Source organism: Mastacembelus armatus, chromosome 11 (genome assembly GCF_900324485.2).
Source record: "Mastacembelus armatus chromosome 11, fMasArm1.2, whole genome shotgun sequence".
In the NCBI taxonomy this organism is placed as follows: domain Eukaryota; kingdom Metazoa; phylum Chordata; class Actinopteri; order Synbranchiformes; family Mastacembelidae; genus Mastacembelus; species Mastacembelus armatus.
Window position 1 is genome coordinate 1,050,352 of NC_046643.1, and position 22,882 is coordinate 1,073,233.

The following is a 22,882-nucleotide window of genomic DNA, read 5'->3' on the forward strand; positions in this document are numbered from 1 at the left end:
CACCCTGCATTGCGGAGCCAGGACCCCACCCTGGAGAGGCCTGGGGTTGGGGCAAGTGCCTGGTGGCGTCTCCCCCGATGGGGCAAAGCCCAGAAAGGAGATGTGGGCCATCCTCCTATGGACCTACCACCTGTAGGAGGAGCCATAAGGGGCCATCCTCCTATGGACCTACCACCTCTAGGGACATGGAATGTTACCTCGCTGGGGGGGAAAGAGCCTGAGCTTGTGTGGGAGGTTGGACAGTACCAACTACAGATACTGTATTTACCGGACTATAAGCCGCTGTCACAGAAGTCTTCAACTCCCACCTCCATGACAGCTTCAACCAGATCCTGAGGGAGGTTGGGACATTGAGTCCGAGTGGACTATGTTCCCCACCTCCATTGTCATTGCAGCCACTCAAAGCTATGGTCGTAAGGTCTCTGGTGCCTGTCATGGCCAGCCATCCCCAAACCTGGGACTCGGAGTCTCCGATCAGTCAGGTCGAAGTTACTGAGGTGGTTCGGAAGCTCCTTGGTGGCAAGGCACCGGGGGGTGGACGAGGTACGCCCTGAGTACTTCAAGTCTCTGGATGTTGTTGGGCTGTCTTGGCTGACATGACTGTGCAACATCACAATATCTCTGGACTGGTAGAATGGGGTGGTGACCCCTCTTTTTAAGAAGGGAGGAGGGTGTGTTCCAACCACAGGGGGATCACACTCCTCAGCCTACCTGAATTCAGCCAATAGTAGAACCTTGGATTCAGGAGGAACAATGCGGTTTTCGCCCTGATCGTGGAACGCTGAACCAGCTCTATACCCTCTCCAGGGTGCTCGAGGGTTCATGGGAGTTTGTCCAATCAGTCTACATGTGCTTTGTAGAAGTATGTAGCCAATACATACACGCTATGTACCGGAGCTTTGTTGAACCGAATACTCCATTAGCTTTCAGTAGCTTTGTCAGTTTATTCACAGATAAAATCATAACTATTAAAGATAAAATCCATCACATCCTTCCTGCAGCTGCCATGGATTTATCTGTGGGGGAAAGAGGAGAGTTACCAAAGTCGGCAAGGTCCAATATGAGGAGACCATGTAGACGAGAAAACTAATGTTGAATGCAATCACAACAGTTGGGTCTCAACTTGAAATAAAACAAAGCCACTCTTGAGTAGGGCTGGGTATCGAATTCGATACTTTTTAAGCACCGACCGAATTGCCTTGATACTATTGAGTATCAAAAAATGTCTTTTTGTTCAGTACCAAATTTCGATACCTAAGGGTTTAATCTCGTCAGTTTAATCCTGTCAGTGAGCCAAGCCAATAAGCATGCAGCATGCTTGACATGTCTAAATCAAATGCTGGTGATTGGCTGTAGTGAGGCGCCAAGGAAAAACACTAGTTTACACCGGTTACGCCCAGAGACGCGGTTCACACGTGAGGCTGTTGTGTGTAATCATTCTAACCCCGGGCCCGAAGTGTTTAACACAATGTGGAAAAGGTCAAAAGTGTGGCTGCATTTCACCAAGCTTATTGGCACCCCTGATTATGATTGGATTTTAAGCTTCTAATAAATTCATTTTCTTTTTAAAAATAGATCATAATTCAGAAAAAAATAGAAAAATCCAACCTTTAACTGAAGTACAATTATTCAGCAAAAAAAAAAAACTAATTGACTTTAATTCAATCAGGTAGAGGTCTAGGGACTGAGATGGCCATTTGAGGAGCTTGATTTTGTGTCTGCTCAACCATTTTTTAGTAGATTTTGCCACATGTTTTGGGTCATTATCCTGCTGAAAGACCCAATAACGACCAATTTTACCACATCTTAATCAGGGGTGCCAATAATTGTGGAGGGCACTGTATATTGTGACCAACGTAACATTAGATTTTGTTTGGATGGCTGTATATAGCTAGCTAAATCTATGCTAAAATATTTTAAGGTTAACAGAAACTGATCATGTTTAACTCAAAGTATTTATGTTGTTAAAGCGTGCTTATCCTTAAGGTTGACTGCATTAACAGTTTTGTTTTCTCCCTCTCCCCTTACATTAATGTTATAGCCTCTGCTCCTGCTGACCATCGAATTAGGAGACCATTAAATGTTAATCCATTCACATTGGCGGAAAAATGAAAAAGGAAAAGCAAGATGAATGCCACAGAGGAGTTACAAACTTTATTGTTAAAGGTTTGCTGCCTTTTTCTACAGTGGAGTCTCCATGGTGGAGGTAAGTAAACTGTAAGTGGTTGAGGTGTTTACCAAGTACCATGTTACTTTACCATTAAGGTTATTGTCCCAGGGCCATATTACAGAAACAGCTGAACTTACAATCATATCTGATCTGATTAGTAACCATGGTAATTTAACTAAGAATATATAACTTTTTTAAAATCATAGGTCAAGAATTAAGATTTTTCTGCTGTTTACAGCCCCAGGTGTCTAGGTAGTCTTCTAACATATATAGAATATATTTTGTTGTTGTTTTTTTTTTTTTTTGTTAAAAACCCTTTATTGTAAGCAACAATAATAAAACAATGTTGTTTTTGTTGTTACATTTTGTGCTCTGATGATGACTATAGGGATATGATAAAGGCCTTAAACCCCAGTTCTCAGTCCCCCAGCTGAGACATGCTCTCAAATACCCTCATAACTGCATGGTATGCAGTAGAAAAAGAAAACATCAAGAAAGAGTTACAAGATGTGAAGGATGTGGCTGTGACTGCTGATGGCTGAACCAGCATTGAACAAGACCACTACTTGACAGTGTCAGTCCACTCTCTGAGAGAGGGCTCCATGAAAGAGAAAGTTCTACATACAAGGGCAGTATACACATCCCAGACTGGAGACATTGTAGCAGAAGAGATAGGAGATATTCTTGATGAATAATAATGCAGCAAACATGGATGTAGCAATAAAAAAGATGAGTATCAAAAAAATTGAGCTTTGCTCACTGTTAATATTGCTGCTCAGAAGCTTTACACTATACCCTCAGTCTCTCAATGGGCAGGAAGGATCAGAGCAATGGTGGTGTGGCTGAAAAGGTCCAGCCTGGCTAAACCTGTCCTTAAAGAGAAGCATCTTCTCGGTAGGTAGAAATCAAAATAGATCAACCTTAGTGCAAAACTCTTTGGCCAAATAGTTTAGGCAATTTCTTTCTTTTTCTGGTAAAATCATGTAGTAAAACATCTCTGCAAATCAACATCTACTTTGATATCCACCCACACCAATTTTCTTCTTGTCACTCAAGGCCTTCCAGAGCATGCTGTCATCCTAGATGTGAGAACAAGATGGAATAGCCTGTTCCTCATGGTGGAGTGGTTCCTGGAGCAGTTCCCTGTCATCCAGGCTGCCTCCATGGACCCTAGCCTTAAGAAATCAGTGGAGAAGGACCGGTAAAGACCTTTGTGGTTAGCTTATACCATTTTCAGTGTGAACCATTTTGCTCATAAAACTATTGTCCAGCTAATGGAACTGATTATATTGTTCAGACTGCACAGAGTTTCTGATGAGGATTTCAGAAAAGCAGAACAGTTTGTCAAAGTTACAAAGATACTTTACACTTCAACAATCTGTATCTCTGCTGAACGGAGACCAACCTTGGGTCAGATTTTGCCAATCTTGAATAAACTCCAGCACCACTTCACAGTTAATGATGAGGACTCCTCCTTCACAAAGACCATCAAGGACACCGTCTGGAATGACCTCTCAAAAAGATACCAGGTATGTAGTGTAATTCTTTCGAATTCTCACTTGTTTTCATTAGGATTATTCAGGCACTGATACTGTGTTTGTCTTGCAGGATGGTAACATCAGACAGTTCTTAGAGGAGGGCACAGCCTTAGATCCTAGATTTAAGTCATAAGTGGCAGATGAAGTGTGGAGAAGACTGGAGGAGGAGCTGATGAAAAGAACATCAGAACAGGTGTTAACTGTTATTGGTAATCTACTGCTCTTGAATTGTAGATCATTATATATGACCCTCATATTCTATTGAATGCAGACTAAGGGTGTGCACATAGAACAGGGACACAAAGAAAGAGCAGATAACTGTGATGCCAGCTCATCCAATGAAGACAGTGCAACTGCAGTAACAACACTGGTTAAGAAAATATAAAAATGTTTTTTTTCCACCCATTAAATTTTAGAAGAAAATTAACTTGATTGCATTTACCTTAATAGTATTTTATATTTTTTATTATTTCTTTACTTAATTGTTCACAGAAGAGGCCAAAGCTCTCTGCCCTTGAGGAGCTCTTTGCTGTGGAGAAAATGGCAATTGAATCAAGAACATCAACCACTGTCAGTAGCACTTCAGAGAAGATTAACACAGACATAAAGCTCCTACAGATTACTTCCATCTATGCTGTCCTCAGTGAGTCCAGTAACCTGGTGGTGGGACATGAAGGACACTGTGCAAGCATCATCCACACCATCAGAGCGTACATTTTCTACTGCTGGGGAAGTTATTAGTCAGGAGCGAGCTTGTCTGTCTCATGAAAAAGCAGACATGCTAATTTTTTTGAAGAAGAACTGCTGAGTTACTTAAAGATCTTAAGCAGTAGCAAGTGACATGTATTGACTTAAAACTTAAAACTGCTTAAACGTTATAAAAGATTTGCACTGATGTGTTGGTTATATTTTGTTCATTTGTGCAGTGGCTCAGGAGAGTATTTAAATCTGTATAAAAAGTCAACAACCTGAAAAAAAATAAAAACAAGTTTCTCTGAGGTAATGCGTAATGTACTTTTGTTAAAATGTATTTCATTAAATTGGTATAGAAAAAAGTATTGTTCGGGAACCGGTATCGAAGTCAAGGTATCAGTATCGGAAATTTTTGAACGATACCCAGCCCTACTCTTGAGCCACTCTGGGAAGATCTCAAATGTGCAGTTCATGCAAGACAGCCCAAGAATTTACAGGGACTGGAGGTTTTTTGCCAAGAAGAATGGGCAGCTTTACCATCTGAGAAGATAGAGAGCCTCATCCACAACTACCACAAAAGACTTCAAGCTGTCATTGATGTTAAAGGGGGCAATACATCAGGGTCATTTCGGTAGTTTCTGTTGTCATGATTTAAAAAGAGTAAACACAGTTGATTGATAATAAATGGCTTTAGCCAAACACTAACCATGAGTGAAAGAAAAGTTTTTGTGTTATCATATATATTCTCTGAAAAATGGCCAAGAAATCATAAATTCTGCCAGGGTATGTAAACTTATGAGCACAACTGTATGTGCAGCTAGAGACTGAGACTGAGCAGAAAGAAATTCTCTCAACAGCTCTCACAGCTTCAGTTTTAACTCTACAACCACAAAAGTCACATCAGAAGTTGCGACATGCCTCTTGTCTCGCCCCGTCCAGACAGATAATCCACAGGAGTTGTAGTTTTTGCCTTCGGAGCCTTAGTTGACAGCAAAGTCGCATTTCTGCCTCATTGACTCAAATACAATTTACCTACCTTTTGTCACTCTAAACTGCTCCCACGGCGTCATTTTAAGTGCAATCTTGCGAAATTGCGAGGTCATGTGCTAGCATTTTTTTAGTTAAGAATGTGTTTATTCATATAGAGTAGTTACAATGGCTTCTTTAGTAATTTGTCTAATATGGCTCAATGGTAAGGTGCTCGCCTGTGACGCGGTATATGGGGGTTTGAGACCCGTAAATATAAATCAGTATTTGTTTTTTAATTTTTAATATTGACTTCCCTGTAAGCTAGCCAGCCAAAGATTCTCCCCCCCAGAGCGAGTATTTGTTGAGGAAAATGTTGAGTTTTTGTCGCGTTAGCATTCAGCAGTCTTGCTAGTTATGAATGTGTGTTGTTCATATAGAGTAAGAACGGCTTTTTCATTTTGTCTGCTGTAGCGTTAGCTCAATGGTAAGGTGGATAATGGGGCATAATGGTAATTTGGCTCATATACTGAATGCCTGGGTATGTGGAAGATTGCAGTTCCTGAGATTCTTAAACATGCATCAACTTCTGAAGTGATCGATATGTATTGCAAGCAGCAATAACAGCGTGTTTTCAGCAATCACACGCATTTTCCTATTCTAGTTTATCTTGATAGACACGTTTTTCAGGGTAGTTGCAGGAATTGTTAATGCCACTCTGAATCTTTGTTTTATTTCAGTAATTAATAAAACAATAACAACAATTCAGTACAATAAAACATCACATCAAATATTAAATTGCTGGATGCTTAAAATTTTAAATACCAAGCAGAGAACAGATAAACAAATACAATACATGTAAATACAAATAAATACGGTATAGTTAACTAAACATATATATTATGATCAGTACCTAATGAGTTAACCAAATGGGTCTGAGTAACCCTGTTTTTACCAGTTGTAAGAATCCATCCATCTATCCATTTTCTGCTGCTTTATCTGGGACCAGGTCACTGGGGCAGTAGTCTAAGAAGAGACGCCCAGACTTCCTTCTCCCTAGACACTTCCTCCAGTGGGGAATACCGAGGCGTTCCCAGGCCAGCCAAGAGACATAGTCCCTCCAGCATGTCCTGGGTCTTCCTGAGGGCCTTCTCCTGGTGGGGCATGCCTGGAGCACCTCCCCATTGAGGCATTCAGGGGGCATCCAGAACAGATGCCTGGGTCACCACGGCATAAAACACCCAGGACATGTTGGAGGTACTATGTCTCTCAGCTGGCCTGGGAAAGCCTCGGTGTCCCTGTGGAAAAGCTGGACGAAGTGTCCAAGGATAAGGAAGTCTGGGCATCCCTGCTTAGGCTACTGCCCCCGCGACCCGGCCCCAGATAAGTGGAAGAAGATGGATGGATGGATGGAAGTGCTGATGCTGTGAAAACATATTTTGTTGCATGCTAAAGAAAGTTGACAACATGCAGTCGATCTTTCTATCTACAGTTGTATGCATACATTTTTGCATACAAGTCATTGTGCAAGTCATTCATCTCTACTGTTAAACCAGCATATCTGAATTTGAACATAATGACTTTATGTGATTTATATTTTAAACAGGAAAGGGTTGTTTGTACTACATATTAATCAGTAATGCTAACTACAATTCAAGACTATACTGCTGACAAGATGATACAAGCATTTTGTCTTAATATAAACAATTACAGTAAAATCTGAGCATTTTGGAAATGGTTTCATATTAGCATGTAGCAGTGAGCAAATAATAGTCTTTACCAAACCACAGACAGCTGAACACTGTGTGCGTGTGTGTGTGAGGGGGTGGTGATGATTCAGAGTTAGATTTCTCACGGGAACATCCACTTCACAGAATCAGAAGCACATTGCAGTTGGCCAGTGAGGAAAGACTTTAAGTTTTTCTCTCTCTGATAGGGATCTGTGGGATCTACACAAACATTAATATTGGATATTTTATTTTTTGACTTGGTGATTTGAATCTGTTATTGTGAGAAAATACAGATCTCACAATGTCCAGAGTTGCCAGTCTGTCAAAACTGCGGCAAGAGAGGATGAGGGAGATCAATCTGAGGGTGAGTTGGCATTATGGTCATCACTGAGTATAAAGACAGCAATCTCAGTGAATGGCATGTGACTGACTGCAATTACAGCCTACCATAGTCAGGGAAAACAACACTTTTGTGTGACTTTAATTAGATGAAAAGTCTAACTTTCTGATTACATATTATATTATCGATGTGTACATGCTTCTACTAACTTCAGCAATGTCTGGTTTTCTCTTTCTGTTCCTGTGTCATTTCCCCCTCTTTCTGTTCTAGCACTCTCAGCCATAAAACATTTCCTCAATATGACACAGGCCTTGCTCTTTTCTTAAACCAAAGGGCCTGACATAACTGCACCGGTTGCATCACTTCTATCCTAAATATATACATTATAAATGTATTTGTGAATGTAGGTGGTTTGCAGGTATGTTTGCTTTTACACGGTGTGCTTGCTCACTGGATATCTGACTATAGCAACTGTTGCCATGGAAATGGTAGTGTGTGTGTGTTTGTGTGTGATATAGCTGTTTATGTGAAACTACAGTGGAATGTGTTTCTAAATAAATATATTAACAAGCACTCTAGGCTAGATTTACTAAGGTTTTTGAATGACATTCTTAGTTGAAAGACACATTTCTTTCCATAAAACAAGGTCTTACATAATCTGCTGGATTTAAATTAGTCCAGCATACAGGATTTACAGCTGCGTTACATCTCCACCTGCTGCAACTCCTATTGGACTTACCTCAGTTTTATTTATTTAGATAAAAATATAAACATAGAATTCCACAACATACAGTACTGGCCAGAGGGCTCTTAGACCTTTGATTTAATGCCAGGCTGCTTGAATCACTATAAATATAAATATATATATATATATATATATATATATATATATATATATATATATATATATAATTATTCATGTATTTATTTCCTCACAGAAATAAGCTTATATGTGTTTGAATTTATTAGTTTATTATAATTTTTTATTCTCTTTTTTATTGCTGTGTCAGTTCTGTGGGTGTGGTATTTTAGTAATATGTTTACCAGGAAGGCTAAATTTAAGATTACCCAGGGTGCTATTTTGCAATTTAGTAAAAAGATTACTGGATCACTTCAGTCCCTGCAGCAGCTTACAGCTTCCCTCTAAGTGGAACACCTATTGCACATATAGTACATATAGTGCGAATATAGTACACATATATAGTTATGTAGCCTATATAAGTATGCATAAAGTGAATTTTGACAGATTTTTTAAATATGAAGAATCTGTCTTGGGATAGAGTTTAAGCAGGACAGAATAAAAAAGCATGCTGCCATAATACCCCTGGCCTAGTGCTCTTAGTGCTGCTTGCAGAGCAGAGGCTTCAAGAGGGGATGTGGCAAGGTAAAGGGTCACAGAGGTAGGAGGCAGCCAAGTAGGTTATTTCTTATATACTGTAGCTTTGAAAAGACTGCAGAGAATCCAAGTGTAGTCATGATTAGGATGGTTGAGTTTTTCAGATGCATCAAAAGAGAGGGATAGGTGGAGACCTACAGTATTAACAGAACATGGTGTTTGAATAAAAATGTGTCTATCAAACAGTACTCAAGACAACAATCTGAAGGAAAGAGAACACAGTAGAGCTGTCTTAAAATGAAGATTGAAATTGTTTATATTATCTGAGAAAACTGCCATATTTCGAGAGGAAGGGCCGATTAGGGGTAATGTGCCAATTGAAAATATCTAAATAGCTCCTTTAAGTGGATGGTGAACAGAACCAGGGTCTGTATTTATCATTTCCATTAGAGTAAGAAATCAGTCCTAACTAACTTCGAACCCTCAGACTGATAAATTTTCGGTCATTTATTTATGAGTAGAAGTATGACCATTGTATCGCTTCTCTGAACTTCACGGTGGCCGACAAATACAAAAGCGTCGAAACGGCCGAACGCTGCAAATACATAAACGCTGCAACAGCAAAAACACACGCAAGAGAGAAAGTCTGCAACAGCCGAAACACATGCAAGAGAGAAACGCTGCAACAGCCAAAACACACGCAAGACACACACTGTAAAAACAACCAAGAGAGACACACTGCATATTTATGGGACGGAAGTGCGCCAAGCCTCTAGGGGGACCCCAAACTGAGGGATGCTATGAACGAAGTTTGGCTAAGCGTTTCTGTATTTGCAGCATTCCTCTCTTACGTGTGTTCGGCCGTTGTGGCGCGTTTGCCTTTGTCGGCAACGGTAGAACTTTTTCTTAAATCTCTCCTATCTCAGCCAGAATTCAGGAAGGTTTCCTAATTTGTCAGGAATTTCCAGCAGATGGTGTTCCAACAGGGATATTTGGGGAATTAAAGCAATATACTTTTCAGACTTACTAGATAAAGAGTACACATCTATCCCTGCAAAGGCTCGACATTTCTGGAAGTCAGCACAGTCATATATGAATCCTTTATCATGCTTGCACACTTATGAAGAAGCAGTATATTAGGTTCCTCAATCAGAAAAAAACTAAAACCCATCTAAACACAGTTATAAGATAAGATGTATTGTTTAGTCCTGCAGCACAGTGAGATGAGATGAGCACTGCAGCTGCTTCTCTGTTCCATCAAGATTTTGTGACAGGGATGGTGAGTGTGGTCCAGGGTGGTCTCTACCTGGAATACACAGGTCACCTGCATAAGTAAAGCCATCTCAACCCAAGTTAATAGGTATCCTACCTGGTCTTATCCTACTAGGTGATAATGATGTTACTTAAGCTTATGTAAATAATTTGCTTATGGTTGTGTGTTTTAGAGGAAGTGAGAAAGACAACAGTGTAATATCACAGGACTGTTAATCTGTCATCGTACCCAACTATGAGGAAGAAGACATTTGTTTGGCAGTTGTCTGTCACAGTTTCCTATAAAATGGATCAGCCTTCAAGTGTTGTGCAAGTTGCTTCGAAAATGTTATACGTTATATATTAGTAGTTGTTATCATTTGAAAATAAAAACAGGAACTAGACATACTATGTGACCTGCAGGATTTTTTTCTCTGGTGCTGGAATGTCTCATGGTCATGGTAAATTCTTAAAAAACAAAAGCTAACACCACTTAATCTTGGGTGAAAATAAGTTGTTGTAGTGTGTGTTATTGAGACTGTAAAAGGTCTAATATTACCAAAATTAGTAATTTAGTAATTATTCTGCATCACTGTATTCCAGCTAAAAAGTAATGTATTACTGTAATGTCATTATGTTTGTAATGCGTTACTCCCAACACTGCAATCTATTATGAAAGATGGCCAATACAAGGTAACAGTAAATATCACGGCCTCGTCATTTCGGTATTTTTAACTGTCTGTGGCCTGTGCAACTTTACCCACTCTTAGTGAGGTGTATAATATATCTTAATAGGATGTATTGTTATGCATTGTGGCAGTTTGCTGCTTTCATATTGTTTTGCTTTGTGTGTCTATTTGTGTCTATGGATTTGGTTAGATTCTGTAGTATTGCTGTACTACAACACAATGAAAGCAGTGATGAGATTTTTTTACCTTGGTTTATTAAATGGTAGGCATTGAAATTCACCTTGCACAATGAATGTGGGAGGTGAGGCACAGATAATTAGAAAGTAAATTAGGAAGAGCTCTCTTCATTTGCTATATTGTTGTCATTGTGCTTTACTCTGATTGGCTTTTGTATTCCAGAGTGATGAAATCAGTGAAGTGACTGGCTGAGAGTGTATTTATTATTTACCACAGCCTCACAACATCTACTCTATATTCAGTTTCACTCAACACTTTTGCACCACTACACATTCATGATTTGTGGATGCAAAATCTGTTTTCTTCATGAGTTTAGGATAAACACAGTGGTTTCCTATGTTTTTTGTTGTTTGAGTTAATACACTAGTTACAGTCCATGTGAATGTGATCTGTCAGCCCCCTGGCCAGCTGGCTACCCTGGTACCAAAATTCACTCAGCCCGCATCTGGCCCACCATATGCCCGGTGCTTTGTCCCAGAATTGGCCCGAGTGCTGTATGCTGGACTAGTTTAATACAATAATTAATTGACTCCATTTAATTTGTAGATGTGTGATGCTGATGTTAATTTGTAGATGAATAAAGATCCCGTGATACAGGAGACAGAGACCAGACCTAACCAGGAACGTTAGTAGAATCCTCAGAGGCGGAGATGACTGGGAACACGGAGATGGTAGGCACAGCTAGTGGTGGATTAGGAGCTAGGAACTGAGATCCAGGGAAACAAGGAGAAATCACGGCAGCTGGCTTCCACAGAGATAATTCAACCCATGGCAGCGGTCTATTTTCTGATGTCGGTATTTAACAGGAATCTGGTGCAGGCTCATTGAGTCCAATTCAATTCAATTTATTTGTATAGCACCAAATCACAATACAAATCATCTCAAGGCACTATACAAAAACTAAAAACCCAACAAATCCATTATGAACAAAGAGTGGGGAGGAAAAACTCCCTTTAATGGAAGAAAAAACCTCCAGAAGAACCGGGCTCAGTTTGGGTGGCCATCTGCCTCGACCGGTTGGGGTGAGTTGATAGAGGAGAGAGAAAAGAACAGCAACAATAAACAACAAAAACACCGCAGGTTTGTAGGGCAAGAAACTGCACATCAGCGATATACAGCTCCAGGACCGGGGACACCTGCAGAAGGTACAGAGAGAGAGAGAGAGAGGGAGAGAGCACAAACTAGGGGAGAGAGAGAGCACAAGGTTAGTGACATTCAGTGGTGGAATATACATGTGAGGAAGGAGGAGAGGAAGAGAGGGAATGGGAAGGGAGTGTTAGGGTTAGGGTTAGGGAGCTCAGTGCACTGATGGTCCTTGGGCAGTCTAGGTCTATAGCAGCATAACTAAGGGATGGTTCAGGGTTGCCTGAAGCCAGCCCTAATTATACGCTTTGTCAAAGAGGAAGGTTTTAAGTCTAGCCTTAAAAGTACAGAGAGTGTCTGCCTCCAGAACCCAGACTGGGAGCTGGTTCCACAGGAGAGGAGCTTGATAGCTATAGGCTTGGTCTCCCATTTTGCTTTTTGAAACTCTGGGAACCACAAGTAGACCCTGAGAGCGAAGTGGTTTATTGGGATAATATGGTACTAAGGTCTTTAAGGTATGAAGGAGCTTGATCATGAAGGGATTTGTATGTGAGAAGAAGGATTTTAAATTCTATTCTATATTTTACAGGGAGCCAATGAAGAGAAGCCAATATAGGAGAAATATGATCTCTCTTGCTAGTTCCTGTCAGGACTCTGGCTGCAGCATTCTGGATTAACTGAAGGTTTTTCATGGAGATACTGGGACATCCAGATAGTAATGAGTTACAGTAATCTAGCCTTGAGGTTACAAATGCATGGACTAGTTTTTCTGCATCATTTTGAGACAGGATGTTCCTAATTTTGGCAATGTTGCGCAGGTGAAAGAGGGTAGTTCTAGAGATTTGTTTTATGTGTGAGTTAAAGGACATGTCCTGGTCAAAAATAACTCCAGGGTTTTTCACAGTAGTGCTGGAGACCAGGGTTATGCCATCTAGAGTAGCTATAATTTTAGAAGTTATTTCTGAGGTTTTTAGGCCCAAATACAATAACTTCCGTTTTCTCAGAATTTAAAAGTAGAAAGTTACTGGTCATCCAGGCCTTTATGTCAGTTAGACAGGCTTGAAGTCTGGTTAACTGGTTTGTGTTAACAGGTTTCATAGATAGATACTGTTGTGGCCATTTATCCTTAAGCAAATTGTCCACGTATAGTTTGTTCAAATGGCCACTGAGGACCGTCAAACTCAGGTTTACGCAGGTCAAAAAAAAAAAGATGAATGAATGTTCATTCCAAAAGATACAATTTCGTGATGATTTATTTACACATCGATCAGCAAGCTTACAAACGACAAACGTGCATGCATCCTCTCTGTTCCTGGTAAAAAACCATGTGCCCTCGGTCCCTACAGACCCTCCCACTTTGACCTACTTATCAATTCACCGGCACACCTGTACCAAATGAACTAAACTAAACAATAAACACAAATAGCTCCAACAGATACAACTAAGTTACTGGTCCCACCAACTTGCAGTGTCTATTTGTTGTTTATTGTTGCTGTTCGTTTCTCTCTGCTCTATCCACTCACCCCAACCGGTCGAGGCAGATGGCCGCCCAAACTGAGCCCAGTTCTGCTGGAGGTTTTTTCTTCCGTTAAAGGGAGTTTTTCCTCTCCACTGTCGCCAAGTGCTTGCTCATAAGGGAATTGTTGGGTTTTTAGTTTTAGTTTTTGTAAAGTGCCTCGAGATGATTTATATTTTGATTTGGCGCTATACAATAAAATTGAATTGAATTGAATTGAAGAATTCAGCTACTCCTCCACCTCGACCTGTGCTTCAAGGAATATGACAATTTTTATAACTGAGGGGGGTTTATTCATTCAGACTGACATATTCATCCTGCTGTAGCCAGGTTTCAGTAAGACAGAGAAAATCAATTTGGTGTTCACTTATTAAATCATTTACTAACAGAGATTTAGATGAAAGAGACCTAATATTTAATAATCCACATCTGACTGTTCTGTTTTTCTGTTCAATAAGAGGAGTGGTCTTAATTTTTATTAGGTTTTTATGAATAACTCCTCTTCTGTTAACTTCTGATTTATATGATTTATATGTTCGAGGGGCAGACACAATCTCTATGTGGTTTGAGGGGGGTGACGGCTCTAAGGAAACTGCAGCGTTTTAGACTGAGTCTCTGCGTCCCGGTCCCCACTCTGGATTGTCAGGCTTTAGGTCGGCTAATAAATGGATGCCGTCCCTTGCTACCAGACCGGGTTTTCCCCAGAAAGTGGCCCAATTCTCTATGAAGCCCACATCGTTTGCTGGACACCACCTAGACAGTCAGCGACGGAACGACGACATGGGGCTAAACATGTCATCGCTGGTCAGATTGGGGAGGGGTCCAGAGAAAACTACGGAGTCCAACATTTATTTTAAGTTAATTAAGTTACACAGCGACTCAACATTAATTTTAGGGACCTCCGATTGGCGTAATCGGGTGTCATTGCTGCCGACGTGAATAACAATTTTTCCATATTTACGATTAGCCTTAGCCAGCAGCTTCAGATTTGACTCGATGTCGCCCGCTCTGGCCCCAGGAATACATTTGACTATGGTCACTGGTGTCTCATGCTTCATGACTATGGAATCGCCAATTATCAGAGTCGGTTTCTCAGCAGGTGTGTCGCTGAGCGGGGAAAATCTATTAGAAACGTGAACAGGCAGGTGATGAGCCGTGGGCTTCTGCTTAGGAGCACGTTTCCGTCGGACCATCACCCAGGCTAATTCTCCGGGCTGCTCCGGAGCTGCCCTTGGACCGCTAACAGACCCTGAGCCTGAGCTCGGTGCCTCCACACCAGCTAACAGGGCTAAGCTAGCTGGCGTTTGTTCAAAGGTGCGGAGCCGCGCTTCCAAATCTGTGATCCTTGCCTCCAAAGCTAGCAGAACCTTGCACTTATTACAGGTATCATTATCACTAAAGGAGGCAGAGGAATAACTAAACATGTGGCACACCGAGCAGGAAAGAGAGAGAGAGGGAGAAGTCATGTTACTAGCTAACAGCTAGCTAAGTTAACTGGTAGGCTAACGAGCGCTAAGTCTGGGAATAGCAATAAATACCGGTAAGAATAGAAATGTACTTGACTAGTACCGGAATGTAGCGGTTAATGAATTATTTGGAAAGTTTAGTTCGTTTTTAGGAGTGTTAGACTAAGGCTAGTCTGTTGCTAATTTGTAGACGAATTATACAACAGACACAGCACGACACGCTTGCAATAGAAAGTGATTCACTTACCCGGAAACAGTTCCTGCACCAACCTACACTCTTTGTTCCCCTGATTTCCTTTGCTGCACGTGGGACACATATACTTGCAGTGACAAAATACACACAGGCATGGAGACCGATTAAGAAGGAGCGAGGCAGAGGAAACCTCTCAGGCTGAAAACAGTGTGTGACACTGGCTCAGATTTGGCCCACATACTGTTTCGTGATAGTAGTGGTAATACCGTTCATTGCTCTCATTTATAAATGGTGTGCACACACAAAACAGCGTCTGACAGTGGCGTACGCCAGTTTCCATGCAATGTCTGTGATCTATAAAAACCAAACTTGGCGTGAGAATGTGCGCACCTGTATGGTGGTTGTTTGTCTCTATACGGCCCTGTAATGGACTGGTGACCTGTCCAGGATGTACCCCTGCCTTTCACCCAAAGAGAGCTGGGATAGGCTCCAGCGGATCCCTGGGACCCTGGTTAGGAATAAGTGGGTATAGATAATGAATGGATGTTCAAAACAAAACTAGCAGGAACTTGTTTGTAAGATCCATTTAAGTTATTTGTTTATTTATATAGATGTGAAATAAGTTATTGTTCGGATTAAGTAATTGTTAAATAGTTGTATTGAAATAATTTAGCGTTTCAAATAATGCTGATGTTATTTCTGGCAAGAACTGAAAATGACATCAGCCATGACATAGAGTTTCATGCAAGAATAGAGCGTTACAGTTTTTAATTTAATTTATTTTAATTTCTAGTTAATTTTTGCTATTAAACTTGCAGAAAAGGAAATTACTGGACGTTTGTAATTTATCGAATTACTGGATGTTATTCGAGTTTAATACACGGTCACACAAGCAGAAGCAGCAACAGAAATCAGAAATTGGGCGGATTGCTATCACATTGTTTAGTCAAAAAAGTTGCTCTGTGGAGATGGAAAGTGAAACAAGGTGCGTGGATGCTGCGCTAGTGATGAGGACATCACCGACAGAGAATCGTCAGTGAACGGACATTGAAATGTTTGATGATCGCAGATTATGAATAGCGGACAATACTTTAATTTTTGTTGGATTTTGTAAGTGCGTTCGTTTTCTGCAGTGAGGACTTATCACAGTAACTCAGTTTAGAAGATTTATTTGCATTGAAGAATCATCAACATGTACATGGACCTCTCTTTGTTTGGGAAATCGCAGTGAGCAGGCAGTTAGCTGCAACGAACCTAACAAAGAGAAGATGCTATCCTTAGCATTACACAAACTTTGTATGAAAATGTGTGACTATCTGATTGGTCTATACTGGTGCGGAGTAACCATGGTTTAGACTAAGCTCTCCCTTCGTTGGTGCTCAGGCTGGTCCCAGCCTCTTGGCACTTTCTTCATCCAGTCCCGTGAGCCCCCTCTCACCTGTGAAATCTAAAGAATTCTTTACTGACCGTTTCTAGGTGCCCCTTATTCTGAGGTAGTCTGACTTGTAACTCACATTTACCAAAGCAACGGTATCTGGGCAGTGGCCACCTCTACCTCTCTATCACAGTTGCTATAATATTCTCAAGGCTACATTTCTTACAAACGGTTGATAGAAAGCATATAATAACTTCTAATACTTAAAAAACTGCGTCACAAAGAAAGACATTTCCACTCATTCTGTGAATGAGGTAAAGGACTTTGAATCAGCTATAAGATGATTGCATGTTTGAAGAAGCTGAAATGCATACGTTTGATTCAGAAAAGTATTACGTGTACGTGAATTGTGATGGCTGAAGAAGGAGAAGATGACGTTGCAGTTGAACACAAGAGAGTGTATAAATCCACCAAAAGAGCAATAAAAGAGCAACTTCACAGACGCATTAGTTTGAGAAGAGCGAAATTATCTGCTCTTAGCTCTTAGATCAAAACCATTGAAGGGTTAATGACTAATGATGGAAATCTGCAGAATGTACAAGATCTGATGCTACTCGATTTTGCACAGTTGAAAGCTGAGTCTGCTGATTTAAATGTGCAAGTTCAAGATCTTCTACCTTAAGAGGAAAAGATTGCAGATCAAAGAAATTGGTTTGAGTCTAAAATAGATTCCTTAAGACTTCTTGAAAAGGAAACGGAAGATTGGATGGCTGCTGCTGTTGATTGAAAATGCCAAAATAACAATGTCGAAATGGAGGATGTTACTCCTCCCAACAGTGCCTCATAGTTGCGTGATTCAGATATTGATAGTGGATCAGTTTCCTTCTCAGTATTGTCTGCGTGTGTGCGAGAAGAATCAAAATGTGCAGCTTTGCTAGCAGGAGCAGCAGCTTTGACAAAAAAACAACAACCTGAAAAGATGTAGCTCAGGGCAAAAATGGAGGAACTCGAAATTGAAATGGTGCTTGCAGAAAGCAATGCTAAATTAAAGGTACTAAAAGAGTATGAACGTTCAGAGGATGGCAAAAGCAACGTACAGTCTAAGCAAAGAAAAGGAATCCATCTGAAGCATTCAGAACTGAAAACAGAGCAAAGAGACTATTTGCCTGGTCATTCAGCTGTGGTGAAAAGTAGAACAAAGGCCATCTCGAATCCAGTGTCACTTGCAGCACCACAATTAGCACATCAGAGGACACTGGCCACAGTGCTAATCATCAAGAAAATGACAGCATTATTCAGGTTATGCAGAAACAACATGACTTGATGGAATTGCTTGTGAAACAGCAACGAAAAATTCACCTACCTAGTAAAGACATCCAAGTGTTTACTGGGGATGTGTTAAACTATAAATCCTTTATCAGGTCCTTTGAGCATACCATTGAACATAAAACAGACAATGAAAAAGGCAAGCTATATTATCTATGAACAATACACTACAGGAGAACCCCAAGAGCTAGTCAGAAGCTGTGAATATATGCCGTCAAGCAAAGGTTTCAAAGAAGCAAAACGACTTCTCCAAAGGCATTATGGTGACGAGCTAATCATAGCAAGGGCTTATATCGATAAAGCCTTAAAGTGGCCTCAGATTAAGTCTGATGATGGTAAAGTCTTGAATGCATATGCTCTGTTCCTGATTGGCTGTTGTAATACATTGGCGAATGGAGAGTCTATGGAGGAAATGGACAATCCTACCAATATGAGAGCTGTAATGTCAAAGTTGCCATACAAAATGAAAGAAAGGTGGCGATCAGAAGCTTTTGACTTCAAATAGGGACAAGGAGTAAGAGCCAGATTTACTCTTAGTTGACTTTATTGATTGCCAAGCAAAAATGGCCATTGACCCTCTCTTTGGAGACATAGTGGACAACCACAATGTTGTAGCAGTGAAGGCGAACCAGAAAGAGAAGTATCCTAACAAAGGAATAAGTAAGAGCAGCTTTTCAACCAACATTTGTGTGGAAGAAAGAAAGCCACCAAATGTGTCAAGAAAACAGGTCAGTCCACCCTAGTCAATACCTTTGAGAAAACCATGTATATATTGCTCAAAAGATCATTTTAGCAAGATGTGTAAAAAGAGAATGGAATGTAAGGAATGCTCACAAAAACACCCAGACATTCTACATATAAAGGATGACCACAAGGTACAAAAGATGTTGAATCATCAGACAAAAGGATCTCATGTGTCCAGGTCTCCCTTAACTGCCAATCAGGCATCTGCAGTCTGCAGGTGATAACTGTGTGTTGTCAATAGTGCTAGTAAAAGTCAAGTCAGGTAAAAGTGACAGATGGAAACAGGAAAGTGGAAACATATGCTTTTTTGGATGCAGGAAGTACTACCAAAAGCTACCTTTTGTACTGAAGAACTGCGAAAGAAATTAAACTTGAAAGGCAAGAAAACTCAAATTTTACTGAGCACTATGTGTCAAGATAAGCCTGGTAAGCAGAAGCTGGTAAGCAGTTTTATCCTCACAGACCTGGAGGTGTCTGCGCTGGAAGACACAAAGTACTTTGAGCTTCCTAAAGTCTTTACACAGTAACATTTCTGTTCAAAATGAGAACATTCCAGAACAAGAAGATATTACCAAATGGCCATACTTGAACGAAGTAAGCATACCTTGCATTAATGCAAATGTGGATCTTCTAATTGGAGCCAACAATTCAAAGGCAACGGAGCTGTGGTACATCATAAATAGCCAACAAGATGGACCATATGCCCTGAAAACTTTATTGGGTTGGGTTGTGAATGGAACCATTAGGTAGGAAAGCCACACTGTAGAAAGGTCTAAACTGCCGCACCATACAGTTAATTGTCTTTCAGTGGTGGAAATAGAGCAATTGTTGATTTAGCAGTATAATTCAGACTTTCCTCAATGCCACTATGAAGAAAACGAACTGTCACAGGACAACAAACAGTTCTGTAGGTCAGTGCAGGAAAACATGAAGTTTGAGAATTGAGAATTACTGTGTGAAATTGCCTTTCAGAAACGAATCAGTGCAAAATGCCGAACAATCAATGTGTCAACTGTGTGCTGCTAACCTGAAAAGGAAGCTAAAAAGAAACTCAAGTTTGCTTGAAGACTACAGTAACTTCATGAAGCGTATAATAAAGAAAGGATATGCAGTTAAAGGTCCCACAGAATAGCTTGATCGCAATGACAACATACCACACCATACCACACCCCAAGAAAAAAGAAAATAAGAGCGGTCTTTGATTGTACTGCTTCCTTTCAAGGGATGTCTCTAAACAACCAATTGCTACAAGGTCCGAACCTCTCAAATACACTCATCGGTGTGCTCACCAGATTTAGAGAAGAACCAATAGCCATGATGGCAGACGTGGAGTCGATGTTCTATCAAGTGAAGGTTCCTGAAGAGGATGCAGATCTGATTCGCTTTATTTGATGGCTGGATGGCAATTTGAATGCACCTATAGAGGAGTATAGAATGCTGGTGCATTTATTTGGGGCCACTTCGTCACCTAGCTGCGCCTCTTATGCACTGAAAAAGACAGCAGAAGACAAAAAAGATGTAGCATCTTAAAAGGCTGTTGAAACAGTACAATATTTACGTAGATGACTGTTTGAGATCAGCGTACACGGAAAAAGAAGCAATTGACCTAGTGAAGGATGTTAGAGACTTGTGTTCTGAAGGAGGTTTCTGCTTAACAAAGTGGGTAAGCAACAGCAGAAAAGTATTAGTGTCTACCCCAGTAGGTCACAGGATAAAAGACCTCAACTTGAATCAGGATTCTCTGCCCATCGAGCACTTGGCCTACAGTGGTGCACAGAAAATGACACCTTCACTTACAACATGCAAATACAGGAGAAGCCATTGAACAGAAGAGGTATTCTCTCAATTTATGACCCTCTTGGCTTTCTGGTGCCACTCATCCTACCAGTCAAACTCCTTTTAAGGTATATGTGTAAACAAGGATATGGATGGGATGAAGAGATTGATGGCAAGTGTGCTGATCAGTGGGTCAGATGGATAGAAGATTTAAATCACCTCTCAGACTTCAAAATCCAAAGGTGCGTAAGACCAGAGAAGTTCGGAAGCACAACAGAAGCACAGCTGCATAATTTCTCTGATGCCAGTGAGAGCACTTATGGTACAGCAAATTATCTGGTACTTACAAATGAACAAAATCAGAAACATTGTTCTTTGTTAATGGGAAAGTCAAGAGTTAGCCCACTCAAACAAATTACAATTCCCAGACTCGAACTGATAGCAGCAGCAGCAGTAGCTGTCAAAATTGGCAAAGTACTAAGACAAGAACTTCAAATCCCACTACAGCAGTCTGTTTTCTGGACAGACAGCACTACAGTGTTCAACTATATTGGGAATGATAGTGCTCACTTCAAAACCTTTGTAGCAAACAGGATGTCTCTAAAACAAGATGCTACTACTCCACTGCAGTGGAGGTTTGTCAAGTCATGACAAAATCCCGCAGATCAATCTACCAGAGGTATTAAGGCAAAGGACTTTGTCTGGGCAGAAACATGGATTAAAGGGCCCAACTTTTTTGTTGAAACCAGAAGAATGGCCACGAAGACCAGGGCAAATGAGTCAAGTTCCAGAACAAGACCCTGAAATCAGAAATGAAATCAAAGTCAATGTTCTAAACATCCATGAAAGCAATGACGTTACGAGCAAGGTAACTGATTAATACTCAGGCTGGATTCAATTAAAAAGGGCGATAGCATGGATGCTAAGACAAAGAAACAATTACAATTATGTGAAGCAAGGAAACAATTCTATTCATCCATTGCACAATCAGAGAAAGACCCAGAAAAACAAGCAGTCTTTTTCCAGGATCAAATGCAAAAATGCAGATCAACAATGAGAGGAAATTCATTCCTTACAGTAGGGAGGATACTTACCGCTAACAGTTTATCAATGATGACAGTCTCCACACCATCATGTGCAAGGTGGAAAACATCATTAACAACAGACCAATAATTAGTGCATCAGACAATCCAAATGACCTTGAACCTCTGATGCCTAACCAGTTTACTGTTGTTGAAAACTCAACCCAACCTACCACCAACCACCAGGTCTCTTCACAAAAGAGGAACAGTATGTGAGAAAATGCTGGAAACAAGTCCAGTATCCTGCTGATTTGTTTTGGAGTAGAGGGAGCCATGAGTACCTACCCATTCTAGAAGAGCGCAGTAAATGGGTAATACCTAAAAGAAACTTTGAACCAGGAGATATGGTGTTAGTGGTAGACATTTCTTCCATCATCAAGAAGAAAGACAAAGGAAATGTGAAAGAACTAAGTTGCTATTTCTTATTTAAAATCTTAAAGTTCAACGGCTCTTAGTATTTGAATATGTCTATGATAATTGGTTTGTCACTTGCCAACCAATTAGGGACTGGATGTGTAAGAGCCATTTAAGTTATTTGTTTATTTATATAGATGTATAATAAGTTATTGTTTGGATTAAGTAATTATTAAATTGTTGTACTTAAATAATTTCGTATTTCATATAAATATTGAAAATGATGCTGATGTCATTTCCGGCAAGAACCGGAATTTGTTTCATGAACAAATAGAGCGCTACAGTCTTTTGACAGTGTAACATTTCTAGTTAATTTTTGTTATTAAACTTGCAGAAAAGGAAATTACTGGACCATCTCCATATAGGAACAGCTGCATGCCTGCCTAATTTATATGCAAATCTCATTTACTGTGAATTGCATTGGCTGTTTATGGTTAAAATGGGCGTGCACAGGGGTTGAATACAAAGCGCATTAACCTGCGCACAATTGTAGTGTAGGCTGTGAAAAGCAAAGCTGCATGCAGGTGTGCATATGCAAGGATCCAGCTCATATACTGTATTTCGATAATACTTTGAATGTGATTGTGGCCTGGATTTCACCCATATCCTGTATTTGTGGTAGTAGTTTTAATGTGGTTCTGGCCCACATCCAGCTCATATACTGTATTTAGATAATACTTTGAATGTGGTTGTGGCCCGGATTGGACCCATATCTTGTATTCGAGGTAGTGGCTTTAATGTGATTCTGGCCCGGATCCAGTTCGTATACCGTATTCAGATAATACTTTGAACGTGATTGAATGTGAAACGCCCCCGACTCCTGAAGGCCAAACCTGACTCCTGCAGGCCAAACCTGACTTCTGAAGGCTGAACCCCACTCACGAAGGCGTAACCTCATTCTTGATGTTTCTTGATGTTCTCCAGCCATATATGTCTGTGGCTATTGAGGGCATAATG

At 40.5% G+C, this 22,882-nt stretch overlaps 1 protein-coding gene across 3 annotated transcripts in view; it reads left to right on the forward strand.

Annotated features, from left to right (window-relative positions):
* The first annotated feature begins 7,224 nt into the window (after positions 1–7,224).
* Positions 7,225–22,882, forward strand: part of arhgef2a (Rho guanine nucleotide exchange factor (GEF) 2a) — a 72,706-nt gene continuing 57,048 nt past the window's right edge. For all 3 annotated transcript variants that reach the window (XM_026300158.2, XM_026300157.2, XM_026300156.2), the window contains exon 1: positions 7,225–7,461. In XM_026300158.2, coding sequence (XP_026155943.1) covers positions 7,399–7,461 — 63 coding nt within the window. In that variant the 5' untranslated portion in view covers positions 7,225–7,398. The remainder of the gene's footprint in view (positions 7,462–22,882) is intronic.